Source organism: Ptychodera flava, chromosome 9 (assembly GCF_041260155.1).
Source record: "Ptychodera flava strain L36383 chromosome 9, AS_Pfla_20210202, whole genome shotgun sequence".
Taxonomy (NCBI): Eukaryota; Metazoa; Hemichordata; class Enteropneusta; family Ptychoderidae; genus Ptychodera; species Ptychodera flava.
In genome coordinates, this window is record NC_091936.1 from 11,241,731 (window position 1) to 11,256,375 (window position 14,645).

Sequence of the window (14,645 nt, forward strand, 5' to 3'; positions counted from 1 at the left end):
GTTTTACGTTTTCTGTAGAAATTACAAGATTTATCGCTCAGTTTGAAAGATGTTTTGTGTGCAGTGCTGACACTTCGCAAGTGATTCGAACAACTTTGCTGGCTGTGGTATTGTTGCGTTCCATTCGCACAGAGAACAAATGTGTGACGTCACTATAAGCTTTACTTTGCACTAATCATGCTGGCACTCACAGCGCCCTCGGGAGTTCAAAACGCCAAGCAAACACGTAAGACATCGATCTCCGACGAAAGTGCTCTCCGACAACATATTTGAGGGTATAAGAGACTTTATTTCAATTGATTAATCTTGACAATGTGTTTACAATGGTAAGGATGGAAGATTAAGATATTTGTGGTGAGGACAAAATCAATGTATATAGAGTTTAGGGCGTTTTCAGGTGAAACGCTTGTTTTTGACGTTAAAAACGATGCAATAGCAAAAAGCTTTGGTATTGAAGAAGTATAAAATATTGAAACTATAACACTCTAAATTATTGAATACGATTTGCCCTTATCACCGTATTCTTCCCTTTCCTCCATTAGGAAATAGTTTACCCGGGCAAACATGCATATGTATGAAGCCGAATTGAATACGTTTGGCTGTTGTTGGAGAATAACTTGTTGACCCCGACCCCAACCCTCTGCCTGCAATAAGGAACAATAAATGTACCCTTTTATTACATTCTCGTCGGTTTTGTTTTGTATGAAATCCAGTTTTTATCATCATCCCTATAGTAGTTCATTGAAAAGGAGAGTAATCGGCCTTTAGGGACTGGTCAGTTTCTTCGGCCGGGGGGGGGGGGAGTGCATTATTTTTTGCCGACGTCAAAAAGTGGCTGACCCCCCTATTCCAACTTTCGAAAACAGGCTGACCCCCCTATTCCAGCTTTCGAAAACAGGGTGACCCCCCCCCCCGCGCGCGACAAAGGTAAAACAAAGGTGGAATATAAATTGAATAATTCAGTGTACATATATATATATATATATATATATATATATATATATATATATATATATATATATATAATATATATAATTATATTTATATAATACACACAATATATATATATATATATATATATATATATATATATATATATATATATATATATATATGATATATATTTAAACATTCAGTCATTCTGTGTTTTAATGAATTAATATTGTTGTCATGTCAGTTGTAAGATAGGAACTTAACAGTGTCAATTCTAAAGTTTGAATACAGTATTTTGAATGAGCTGTGAATGTACTCCACTCTTTTGCTGCATAAAGCAGATGTCCAGAACTGTTATAAGAAAAATGTTATTGTGAAATATTAGTGCATGTTGCTTTCTAACTACTAAATTCTCATAGAGGAAACAGAAAAGTATCAGGAAATTGTCATGCTTTCATATGAACTGCAGATTTCATAATGATCAGTACACTTTGCAAAACAGACTCTCAATTTACAGACATCAAGATATATCTGACATAATATCTCTGATACTTTAAAGAAATACGCCCGAAGGGCGCGCCGAAAAATTTTAACATACAAGTATGTCAGATATATATATATATATATATATATATATATATATATATATAATATATATATATATATATATATATATATATATATATATATATATATATATATATATATATATATATATATATATATATATATATATGTCTGATATATTAAATTTTTGCACAAGGGCGGGCTCTGAAAAATGTCTTATTATTATTAAAGTTATGCGCCCGAAGGGCGCGCCGAAAAATGCAACTGAATGATGAAATTTGTGGCTGGCACAATGCATTGTTCGCAAGTATGAGCCATGTCGAAATTAAAATACACACTGACCTCCCCCCCTACTGGGCATTTCAAAACATGGTGACCCCCCCCCCCTACCACCAAAGTCAAAAACAGGGTGAATCCCCCCATGAATCCAAGTCCCCCCCAGGCCGAAGAAACTGACCATTCCCTTACAATGCATTGTACGCAATATAAAGCGTTACTTCTGACAAGTGAATGCTACAATTCAAGGGGGGAATATATTACACAGACGCAATCTATTTTGACAGACTGAAAATTAGGCATTTTGGCACAGTTTTTGAGATAAGGAATAGCCTAGATGTTTTTACAAAATAATAAACAGCGGACTTACGGTACAGGTAGCAATACACGAAATAAACTCATAGTTACAATGTAAATACACATAATGGATACAAACAATATAAAAGTATTATTATGTTTCTTGCTGCAACAGATTTGTTCTGAATTTGAAAGCTTTTTGTACAAATAACAGAGATTAACAATCACATTAGAACGGCTGGAACTCATAAGCTGCACAAACTTGTTGAAATTTGGTTCTACAATTGAAAAGTTAGGCAAATATAGAATCCTCAAATTGTTGTATGCTGGACATTCCAAAAGAAAATGACACTCATCTTCAATAACATTCATTTGGCAAACTTTACAAAGTCTGGCTGATGGGTCAATACCACGATGTCTGCCTTCCTCCATTGCTAGAGGGAGCACCGAACATCGAAAACAGGTAAAAATCTGAATAGCTTTATAATTACAATTTGAAAGTAAATGTTTCTCTGGTTCAAGTAAACCCTTGAAATTGACTATATACATGTAGTTTCGGTTTTGTTGATAAGTTGCCCTTCCATTGTTGTTTTAAAGTGTCTACAATTCTCAAGTCAAACATAGATATAAATACTTGTTTATTTCCTATTTCCTGTGGATCCACGCATATCCAAACCCATATGAAAACATGATATTTTTGATGAACTCGCCCATGTGTTTCTTCCTAATTGCAAGACTGTACAACTTTTATATGCCTGCCTTGGGATTCTATCAGGAGATAACTCAAGCAGATTCACCCAAAAAACGAATACAACGTTTTAATGTATGGTAGTATATTGGAAGACGACCACATTCTCCCATAACAGCTTCATTTGTTGTTTGACGTGGTACACCCAGAAACTGGCGACACCACTTTCTCTGGATTTTCTCTAAAACATCATAATACTGGAAGCCCCATATCTCAGATCCATAACTTAAATTGGTAAAATCATTGAATCGAATAATTTAAAATGAGAGTGAAAAGGTAAGTATTCTAGCTTTCGTCGGGTAATTGACAACATATTGAGGGCTTTACTGTTGACTTGCTAGTGTTTGTACAGCTTTCGACCAGATATTTCTGGAAGATAAAAGCAAGCCAAGGTACTTGTAATATGAGACGACATTGACTGGAGTGCCACCAAACTGCCAATTTTCAAATCTTGCTCGATGACCACCTTTGCGGAAAATCATTACCTTTGTTTTCTCCAGATTCACTTTCATTTGCCACATCGAGCAGAAATTGTAAAGAATGTCAATAAGATTTTGTAAATTTCTGACTGACATCCGCAAAGATGACAATGTCGTCTGCATAGAGCAAAGCAAAAAGGTCACATAAATCTTGCGTCAATTGAATACCCATGTGACCTGATTCCATAAACATAGAATTCAATTCTTCAATGAAAAGACTGAACAGAAGTGGGCTAAGAATGCAGCCTTGTCTCACACCAGCCGGGCAGTCAAAATACTCTGATGTTACATTACCACATCTTACACATGACTTAATGTTGCTATACATAGATTGTAAAATAAAATACATTTTCCCTTTAACTCCAAGTGACATGAGTTTGTACAGTAAAAGAGAATGATTAACTCTGTCAAAAGCTTTGGAAAAATCAACAAAAAGACAGTAAAGTTTCCCACGTCTGATACTCAGGTATTTTTGGATAATAGCATGTAAAACAAAAATATTATCTATGGTACTGTGATTCTTTCGGAAACCGGCTTGACAATCAGAAATTATGTTTGTTTTATCTGACCACTTGGTTAGTCTACTATTTAAAATGGAGGTAAAATTTTCCCCAGAACATGAGGAGAGATATATCCCTATAATTATTGACATCAGTTTTTACACCTTTCTTAAATAATGGGATGACAATTGCAACAGTCCACTCAGAAGGAAAGTTTCCCGAATTGAAAATAAAGTTGAAAATTTCTACTAAAACAGGTAAAATAACGTCAGCTGCATATTTGTAAAACTCAACAGGTAGTCCATCTGGACCAGGAGCTTTACCTGATTTCATTTTCTTTAAGCAAATCAAAATTTCATTCTCAGATATTGGGCTATTCAGAATATCATTGACGTCATCATATACGTCATCGTCTACTTCCCTTAGATCTGAATACAAGTTTATCTCTTCTTCTACAGAATGCAAAAACTCTACATCCCCTTGAGTGACATCATGACATTCTTGATACAATGAACTGAAATAATCATACCACTCATGAATACTAATATCACTGGATGTATATCCTCCCTTACTTCTTAAAACAGATTTCAAAATTGACCAAAATTCAGATGAATTCCCTGTTGCAGCAACTCGAAATTGGTTTCTAACTCTGTTTTGATAATCCTGTTTGCTGAATTTGCAAGTTTGTTTGAATTTCTTTCTAGCATTTTTATAATCAGCCAATGCAATCGCTGACCCAGTCTGTCTGAAAATTTTTAATTTGTCATACACCAATCGTTTTGCTTTCTGACAGGGAATTCCAAACCAAGATGGCTGTCTAATCAGTTTCGGATTTCGTGGTTTTTGCTGGCGACCATCGGCACCTGCCATCTGGAGCGCTTCGTTAATTTTCAAAATAGCACGAGATTTGTATTTGGTAAACTGTTTCTTGATTCCTCAAGAAGATTCTGTACATGAATAGAAGTGATTTTTTCTTTGAAAGATTTACTGCATTGCTCTGACATGTGATAACGAATAGAGTGTGAACGGTCATTGACACAGGTTTGTGTCTTTTGAGTGTGAGCTTTTGCAGAATGAATATAACAGCTGACGGGAAAATGGTCCGATTCTATCCTGGAGAGAATATCGAACCGGTTTACATAATTGAAAAGCTCTGGTGACATCATTATATAATCAACCACACTGCAACCTTGTGAGGTTACGCATGTCACATTACCAACCTTGTCATTGGCAAGTCGACCATTAACAATATGTAAATTAAAATTCTTACAGATGTTAAGTAAGCATTTGCCAGCCTCATTCAAAATCAATCTTTTGAATTTCTCGGAATGTGAAAACTGGATGGGTTATACATAGAATCTTCAAAGGAAGGTGGTCAATAGTGTCATCCAAAATGAAGTCAGCCTCGTCCGTACCCGTCCTGGCATTGAAATCACCTCCCACTATAACATAACTATCTGAATGTACAGTATATAAATGCAGCAACTGATTTTCAAAATTGTCAAGTCTATAAAATACATTCTGGACGGAAATAGCAGCACCCAAACAACACATCTTTATCGAAATGAAATAAATTTTATCTAAATTAACAAAATACAATTTTCCAGATTGCAAGCTACTTTTTTGACATTTCGGGCGATACTTTTCTTGATATAAAGAGCTGTACCGCCACTTGGTCTCCCTTAGAACTACAACGAGAGGCTGGATATGTGTATACAACGTAGTTATCCAAAAATCAAACTTGTCTTTATCGGTACAGAATGTTTCGATTAACCAATTATGTCATAATTAGAACACAAAGCAATAAATTCAGAATTATTCACCTTAGATTTTAGACCTCTAATGTTCCACACTAGAATTGAAATATTTGACTGGTTTGGACCACACTAGAATTGTTCCACACTAGAATTGAAATATTTGACTGGTTTGGACCTTTTATACCTGTCATTTACTTACAGACTATTATATTTTCTGTAACTCCTTTGCATATGGGCCGGAGGCCTAGAAACGCAAATAAACGTGCACTGAAACGTGAACCTGTACTTGAACAGCGGACATTATATCAAAAGCTAAAGTTTTGGGTTAGGTTAACGGTAACATGAAAAACAAAACACATACTCAATAGTCTATGACTCCTTCGCGGCAAGGGGTTTCGGCAGACGCTTTAGTTTAGGCAGGCTGCAAAAATTTTTGCCAGGATTGCTTACATCAAAGTTTGGATTTATACTTAGTCTTGGTGTACCCTACACACGGATGAGCATAAGCTTATACTTACACAGAGAAAAACAATTCTTATGTGAGATGAGAAAGACTTTGATTGTTTTCATCCTCTACCTCACAATCAAATTCAAGTATACAGGCGCTTTTTTTAACGTTTTTACTTTCCACGAAATCTGCTATTTGTTTTAATTTCAAGCATGGAATGAATTTTGTTCTCCATGGCAACATATAGAGTTTTTTTCCCTTGCAAAGGCTCCTTGTCTGTCTGTTGTGGGTTTCTCTCTGTGTTGAGTTTATGACTATGTCCACGTCGACGTTTTGTTCGAGAACTCGGCATCTCTCGACAACAGCCGCATCGCTGTCGCTGTTTGTTGAATCCTCTCCTTCTCCCTGCCCGCTGTTTTATGAGTTCAGGCCTTTCAACGGCTTGAGTTTGTTTCCTGACGTTCAGCACATTTGTCCAACCTAGCGTAGGCTATATCGCCATCAATGGCCGTGGAGTCGCCCTTATTCCGGGCCAGTATGGCCAATCTGTTCTCTGCCCGCTGTCTTGTGAGCTTGAACTTTTCAGAGAGTGTATTTCTTCGTGCGCTGCATCTCCTTGTGTTTTTCGTCTTGGTCACTTGTAAGATATTTATTTCGATATATTTACATTTCTCCAACGACGAATTTTTTCGGTCCCTCTTTGTATTAACTTGCTCATTTCCTTCACGCGTCGAATTGTTTTAAAGTGTCAGGCGGTTTATCCTCACCTGGGTGAGTATTTCATCACGTATGCTCCAGATTCGTTCAATCATTTCTTGTTTTGCGTCCGGTTTCTGGTTTTATTTCCTTCTGACAGAACCACTCCTTGTTCCTGCTGTCCGATTGGATACATCGCACTTCATTGAAAAGATAAGATGATAAACAAAGTCAATAACTTCATGATTAAGTTTTCAATCCTTGTGACACGAAGGTAAAGCGTGCGCCGTGAAAGCATTTTTATTGTAATAAAATTGCACATTTAATATGTTTTTCCATCTTTCACACGTAATAGCAGCTTTTCTGGACCAACCCTTTGTGCTTTATTTTACATTGCACTGCCTTTCACAGTTATGTAGTTGTGACTTTCCATGTTCATGTTGGAATGGATCCGTTCAGATTAGATTTTTCAAGGCATAGACAGTATGGTCGTCGCAAATATTGCTCCGATGCATCAACAGTGGTTTCTGTGTGTGTGTTTGTACGTGTGTGTGTGTGTGTACGTGTGTGTGTGTGTCACAAAACTGTGTTCTCTTATTCAATTTGGGTTCAGAGTTTTCCCGCATAGGCCCAGATTTATTTTAATTTTACCAGCTTCACATCCACAAATTTATATTGAGGTATTGCGATAAATGCAGTGGTTAATCAACTTCTCTCCCGATGTTCTGAAACTAATTTATAATCCTCAGATCCAGCAGATAAATTTAGCAGCCAATGCCAGTTAAAGACTCGGGGATAAAGTTTCTTTCAATGATTGCTTTCGGTTACTTCTTATTGCCGTTACTCATCATTTCTCCGTTCAAAGCAAAATTTTAAGTTCATACAAAAATATTCATTTCGGCAACATCGTAAGACATCATATGGGATCGAATGATGCATGCACACAAGCTAATGTAGTTTGTAGATAAGTTATTAACCCCGGAGGCAAAAAAGCTGTACAACTAGTAGCCGTAACTTTTGATTATTTTCACCCCAGTATCTTCGTTTTGTATTTCAATCGCAAGTTCTTGTTCTGCTTCCAAGAACATGCTGAAACACCAACTATTTAGCATGCAAACACGGCGTATATACATGTTGAATGCACTATTATTGTTTGCATTTGAATTCTAGTCCGGACCAGAATTCACTCGATCGTTAGCAATAACAGTGCAGTTTACACAAGTAAAGACTGAGTCGATGAGCTGAATGGTGAATCTCAATAAGCTTTGATGAACAGAACAAGAAACTGTAGTTAAAGGGCCAGTAGCTGTAACTTTTAATGAAATTTTCATCAGTTTTGAAAATTTCATTAAAAGTTACAGCTACTGGCCCTTTAAACAAAGCAACAATTACGTTCCTTCAACAGACCTATATCACAAATTATATCCTGGTCAGTTCGATGAAAATGTCCGTGAGGAAACGTTATTTTTACATAAACACAATGTCATTCCCGTTTCTGTGTTTACTCGGACCAACTTCCCTGTTCCTTCGAAGAGGAAAGATACATAAAATTAGAAGTTCTGCCATTTTCCTTGTCATGATGAAGGCAGAAGTATTAAAGTAAACGGAAAAAATAATCTTGAAAAATGTGATTTCTTCAGGATTATGTATCATGCATGGAAACACATCTCATCGTTTTATTTTCAGCTTTTCGTCTTTGCTTTCTGGAAAGGTTTAATCCTGGACGATTCAGGAGCTTGAAGTATTAATTTCCGATCCGGTTCAGCTTTCTGTAAAGTTCCATTGACTTTGACATAAATTTAAGCTTAGGATGTGGAATACTGAATACGTCATGAAGATACGAAATGATGTTGTTACCAAAATAAACAATTAAAAGAAAACATCAAGTCGGGTCATCAATCTATCCCTTTGGTTATTTAAAGAATGGCAGGCTCTAGATATTTTGTGTTTGAAGGGAAGTGGTCGTCAGAACTGCTCTGGAACGTCTCATGGGACCCATACGATCAACTGTGCATCAAAAGCACATTGGCGATTGATGAAAGTTAAAATATGTTTGTCATAATCTACATCGTAATATGTACATTTTGCAGCCTATGTTGACGTGTATCTGAATAACCACACATTAAAATACTGGCACATTGTTTGCAAAGAAAGTCGCACATACGCAGCAGACTGACCATATATTTGTACCTCTCGTCAACATGGTATCTTCCTCACTGAGTCCTTTGTGAAAGTTACAAGAAAACAACGGCATTGATATGTAAAAACAGCATGTTATTGTATTTCTGTAACTGAGTCAATGAAAGCATAACACTGATCTTCTTTTTGAGTGAATGGCTTGTACCAAGCGAAAGTGGGCTTCCTTGTTCCTTGAGTAGTGCGCAGTCGCAATACGGCCGTGGCACCGAGAAATCTAGGTCAGAAGCCTACAACGATAACACTACTTTTCAAGGTAAAACAAACCCGGCATTTTCGTCTGATGTTTCTAACACCAATTTTGTTCATTAGACTCAGTGCATGAATTAAAGGGCCGAGTTCCCCTGATTTCTTAAATATGTTGCAAAACTAATTCCGTATTTTCAACAGACGTGTAATGTGAGGTGTAAAAGGGCAACATTAAATAGGCGCAGTTCTGCTTGGCGGTGTTGAATAAGCTGCGTACGTGTGTATCTGATTAATTCCCAGCACAGCTGTCTGTCCCATTTCCTCAAAAACGCATTTTTGTTTCTTTAATTATTGTCATAAAACATGTGAAATTTATTCTATTCATTTTACTGCAAACATATGAGCTGTGCACCGACTTTATTGCGACGAGTATGAACTAAAATTAACCGGGCGTTTAATCTCGAACAGGAAATGGCGAGTAGTTGTGATATTACGTATGGGTATTTCCAGCTTCGTGGTGGACTTTTGTCGTTGATCCCATACCTCTGTGTCGGCGTGACCTCACAAATTTGTTATCACTGCGGGGGTACAATCAGCAAGGTGAGACTCATTTCTTGACTCGATGCAACGACGGTAACATGTAAAGAGATCTTCTGCAGTCATGCCGGGCAGTGCTGACATTGAACAACTCTTTGACTTGCAGTATGTGATACCAGAAGACTTGGTTACGTGTAAGCTATGTTCTGGAGTGTTCAAGAGTCCGCATACTCTGCCGTGCCTCCACACTTTCTGCCGAACTTGTCTCGAAGTCGAACAGATATCTCGTGATGCGGGCAACAAAACCGTTGCGTGCCCAACTTGCGATTATGGTTGCAAGCTTGACTGCGTCCAAGAGCAAACGCCGAGAACAAACTTCTTTTTAGCGGGACTGGCAGACAGCTTCTGGGAACTCAGGTGTAAGGGCTCTACTTTGAGTAAACACCAGTGTGCCCTTTGTACAGAGAAGTTGTGCGTCATCGCATGTGGAGGCTGTTCCCTTCGGATGTGTTCGAAATGCGCGTTGTCGCATATCAGCAAAAATCCTCCAAGAGATCACAGATTATTCCGTCTTGAGGAAGGCAGTATGAGCCTGATGAACGACGACGCAGTGAGGCCTCATCGGGACGAGAAGATCTCTTGTCGACACCACCCTGACAATCAAATCCAATCGTTTTGTTGCACATGCAACGTGCCCACCTGTACAAAATGCGTTATGGAAGATCACGGCAAACCTGGACACGAAATCTCGTTTATGGCCGGCGTCGCGAGAATGAAACAACAGGATCTGAAACAGGCTATGAAACTGTTGAAAACACAGGCAAAGTTCATAAATAAGGGGATTCTGGCCGCGAAAACTGAAGCAGACAAAATCACAGAGCACAGCGCAAAGGCTAAAAGTAAGATAGACAGTCATGCAGAGAATCTGATCGCACAGATAATGAACATGAAGGAACTGGCCAAGAACAAAGTTAGAGATTTGGTTCAACTGAAAACGAACATTCTTAAAAACCAGATCAACGAACTGGAGAAACGTGTCGCGGCTATTCAGAGCACCGAGAAGTTTGCGAATGCTCTGCTGAAGTATGCTAACCCCGCTGAATACCTGACATCTGAAGACACACTGTGCAATCGAGTCCTACAGCTAGTGAACGAAGACGTGCAGTACACTCCCAAGGAGACGGGTGACGTCATCTTCGAGGTGGATGAAGCTCCCGTCCAGCATGGCTTCGGAATACTGAGATCTACGTCTGTCTCTGGTGATAACTCATCTTGCACTCGAGTGAAAACTGTTTTCCGAGTTGGAGAGGAGCAGAAAATTGTTATTGCAACGCGAAACCGGGAAAACGAAATCGTCGCTGCTTACAACAGTGTGACAGCAGAACTTGCGTATCCCAGTGGAAAGACGAAAGAACTCGACGTTGAACATAACCTTGACGATCTGTCACACACGGTGAAGTTCTGTTGTTTGGATGAAGGGAAGTATCTTCTCAAAGTAAATGTTGGTGGCTTTCCTTTGAATGGTTCTCCATTCACTATAAAAGTTGTACCCCAGGAAGGGACCTTCAAAGAGTTTGGCGGCTTTGGCGATACGATCATGGACACACCACCCTCCATCGAGGGAGTAGCGATCAACCTCCAAAACCACGTGGTGCTGGCTGACAAAACCAATCACCAACTCCAAATCCTCGACTCTTTCTGTAACTACGCAGGCTCCGTGGAATTCCGAATTTGTCGAAGCCGTTTTCTCCGAATGACATTGCGGTGTCGGACGATGGTCAGTGTTTTGTGGCCGATGATGCTAACAAAGAAGTGGTCGTCTGGAGCGAGAGAGATGAAGTTACCCGGGCATTTGGTAAAGGAAAACTCAACTGCCCGAAAAGTCTGGCCCTGACGAAAGACGGATACATACTTGTGACGGACTGGCAAATTTTGACGAGAAAGCATTGCATAAAAAAGCTCACAAGAGATGGCAACTGTGTGAAAGTGATCAACTCCAATAACAGAACATTTACAAAGCCGAGCTCAGTTCGGGTGAACTCCAAAAACCAAATGATAGTGTCTGACACTCAAAATCATCGTGTTGTTGTCATGACGGTCGATGGTACTTTGATCTCCTCCTTCGGTTCCAGGGGTTCAAAGGACGGTCAGCTGATCAGCCCCCGTGGCATCGACATCGATGACAACGACGACGTCTATGTCTGTGACTATGGCAACGACAGGATAAGCCAATACGACTCCAGGGGGAATTTCATTCGCCACGCCGTAAAGCTAGATGTCACCAAACCCATCCGCGTCGCCATCACCAAGTACGGCCCTCGGAGGATCGTAGTTACCATGGATACAGCTGAACCTGGAAGTAGCTCAAGTGCAGCCAAAATTTTCTACGTGTAAATAACACATTTTTTCCTGATATTTCATACATTCACGATACCAAGTTAGATTGCATATACTTCGTCACGTATAAGACCTTTGAGAACATAACATCAAATGACGAAGAATCATCCAATCATATTACTATGACTACGGCATACACACTAATCATGGACATTGTTATATTTGACGCTTAGTGATTCCTGGTGCATGGATGCCACATGTCTTAGGGTTTATATGGATTAGAACGGGCAATAAGATATTGGCAACGGAAGTCAAAATTGGGGAAATCTATGCAGAGCATGAATTGTAAAACCTGTTTTGTAGCCACGATATTTTCTTTTTGAAGTAACAATTCGTGAAGGTCTATGGGAAAATAATTATTTTAAATTGGACATGAAATATAGTACTGTCAACTTTTAGAATGCGAAAAAGTTGCATGATGGTATTGTAACCTTCCCTCCTAACTTGAAGATCTGATGGTCCATCCCCCAAAGATGAATTTCACCCAGCTGCAATAATCGTAGCCTTGTGGGCTGGGTCGTGCGGCCTGGGCGATTGGTTAGATATCGCTCAAGACGCACGCGGCAGCCACCGAGGCTACGATTATGCAGCTAAATTTCACCCAACCCGTTGTGTCTGTATTGCGTTAGTGAAGTCACAGTCCTTCCACCCACCACTTGGGGTGGGTGGGGCAGTATTGAAGTGAGTGTTTTATCATATTAATGGCGGGTAGCCTACTCGTTATGATGTGATATCAAGCCAAAACCAGCAACAAACATCAGACAGAGCTGTAAGAACGAAACCCTTCATAAAACTGAAGTGCAGATTCGGTTCCTGTTCTTTATTTCGATAAGCGGCGAACGAACATATTGGCAAGTAGAACATTTGCGTGCCCACACTTCACTTGGTACAATTCTAAATAAAGATCAGGAACTGAATCTGTACTTGATTATGCATGTATAACCACGACACCATAGACGGCTAGGAACTTGAAATGTTGGTATGTAGACATTGCTGGCATTCCACAATTGATGGTTTTTTTCAATTCACATAATTTTGGAGAAGAAAGGGAAAACCCAGATCACCTACAGTAATGTTATTATTATAATAATATAATTATAATACATAATAGTATATGGATAGCGAAAATATTACGATCTGACTAGTCAAAGATAGAGAAATCCCTTTCTCACCCAAATTTCAATTCGCTGTTATTAATAATGGCAATGCGACATCCTGGACAAAGGGTACACCAATCCGTTTTAACAAGTTCGATAGTTCAGAAAATGCACTCGCCATCGCTCGTCCATAGATATTGTGAACTGGTCAATAACTTTTGGTATACTTTTGCCGGGGGTTTGTTTGTTAGTCCCATTATTGGTCGACCATCAGATCTTTCGAGAGTGAGACTGGAATTCCGACAGGCAATTTGTTTAACACTCTTAGTGCTGTCATTTTCCCCACCAAAATTTCAGTGCGACATTTTACCAATTTTTATGAATTTTTCAGTATTTCGTTGTAAAAATTTTGACCAAATGGATGTTTCATTTCATGGCTACATTTCTTTATTAAAATGTTGACAAAAATCTAAAAAAATTGACTGAGCTAAATAGGGTATAAAATTGACTTTGGCGCTCAAAAGGGTTGAGGGATTTGCTGCCATGCAAACATTTGCACCAAGAATATTCCACGTTTTTTTCCGACCTAGAGTGACGTGGACATGTCTATGCGAAACTTTGGTGAAGTATAAAGACCACATTTTTTCTCATAAAATTTTGCTGCATATTATTTTGCACACAAACTGTTCTATTTATAAAGAGAATCAGCCCTCTTTTGTGATTGGCTGATATCCAATTATGAGAATAGGATTCTTACTAGAATAGTAGTTTACAAACAACCATTTTCAAACTTCATTTCCATTAAGTAATGAAACTTTAATTATATCGAAAAAATCAATTACTAGATGTATCTTCGATTTTGCTGCCCTTCCAAGATCTAAAGGCCCATCCCTTATAACAAATATTCATACGTGGCATTGGATTTTTCGCATTACGAGTAATTTCTGGATGTGGACTTAAGTTTATTCTACACATAAGAATTGTTTATTTACACACTATTACTTAATAACTGTTGCAGAGGTATAGAAACATGTCTGTACTGCAGGGACTTGGAATAAGCATTAAAGTTTCAAGTTTATTCGCAACTCTTCATTTTGCTAGTCTTTGGTTTTCTGTCACCGAAGCCTACACAAGGACAGAGTTGGTAAAACACGGATGTAATACAGGAAAATGTATAATTACACAAAACCCGGTCAATTATAGTCGAATAAAACACAACGGAAAAGGTACATGTCATACATACACGTAAAATGTTGCTTAGAGTGGACAAGATAGCGTTTGCGGAAAACTCATCATGTCATTGTTATTGTAGACAAGGACGAATGCTGATCGTCCAGGAAACAACTTGATTTTAGACAAAGAATATCCTCAATCGCGACAACAAACACGCTAATAGTTCAATGACCCTCCAAAGTACACCATGGCTATTTCCGTGTGATAATATGTAAACTTATGAAGTAAAAATTTAGCGAGGGGTGTTCGTAGCATACATCTCAGCGGGAAATCCCACGCGCGTCTATAATTTCCG

At 38.6% G+C, this 14,645-nt stretch overlaps 1 protein-coding gene across 1 annotated transcript; it reads left to right on the forward strand.

Moving 5' to 3' along the window:
• Positions 1-9,747: 9,747 nt before the first annotated feature.
• Positions 9,748-11,517, forward strand: LOC139140283 (E3 ubiquitin-protein ligase TRIM71-like). Its single transcript, XM_070709429.1, has one exon. It carries the CDS (start codon positions 9,748-9,750, stop codon positions 11,515-11,517), a length of 1,770 nt encoding a protein of 589 aa, XP_070565530.1.
• Positions 11,518-14,645: the final 3,128 nt, after the last annotated feature.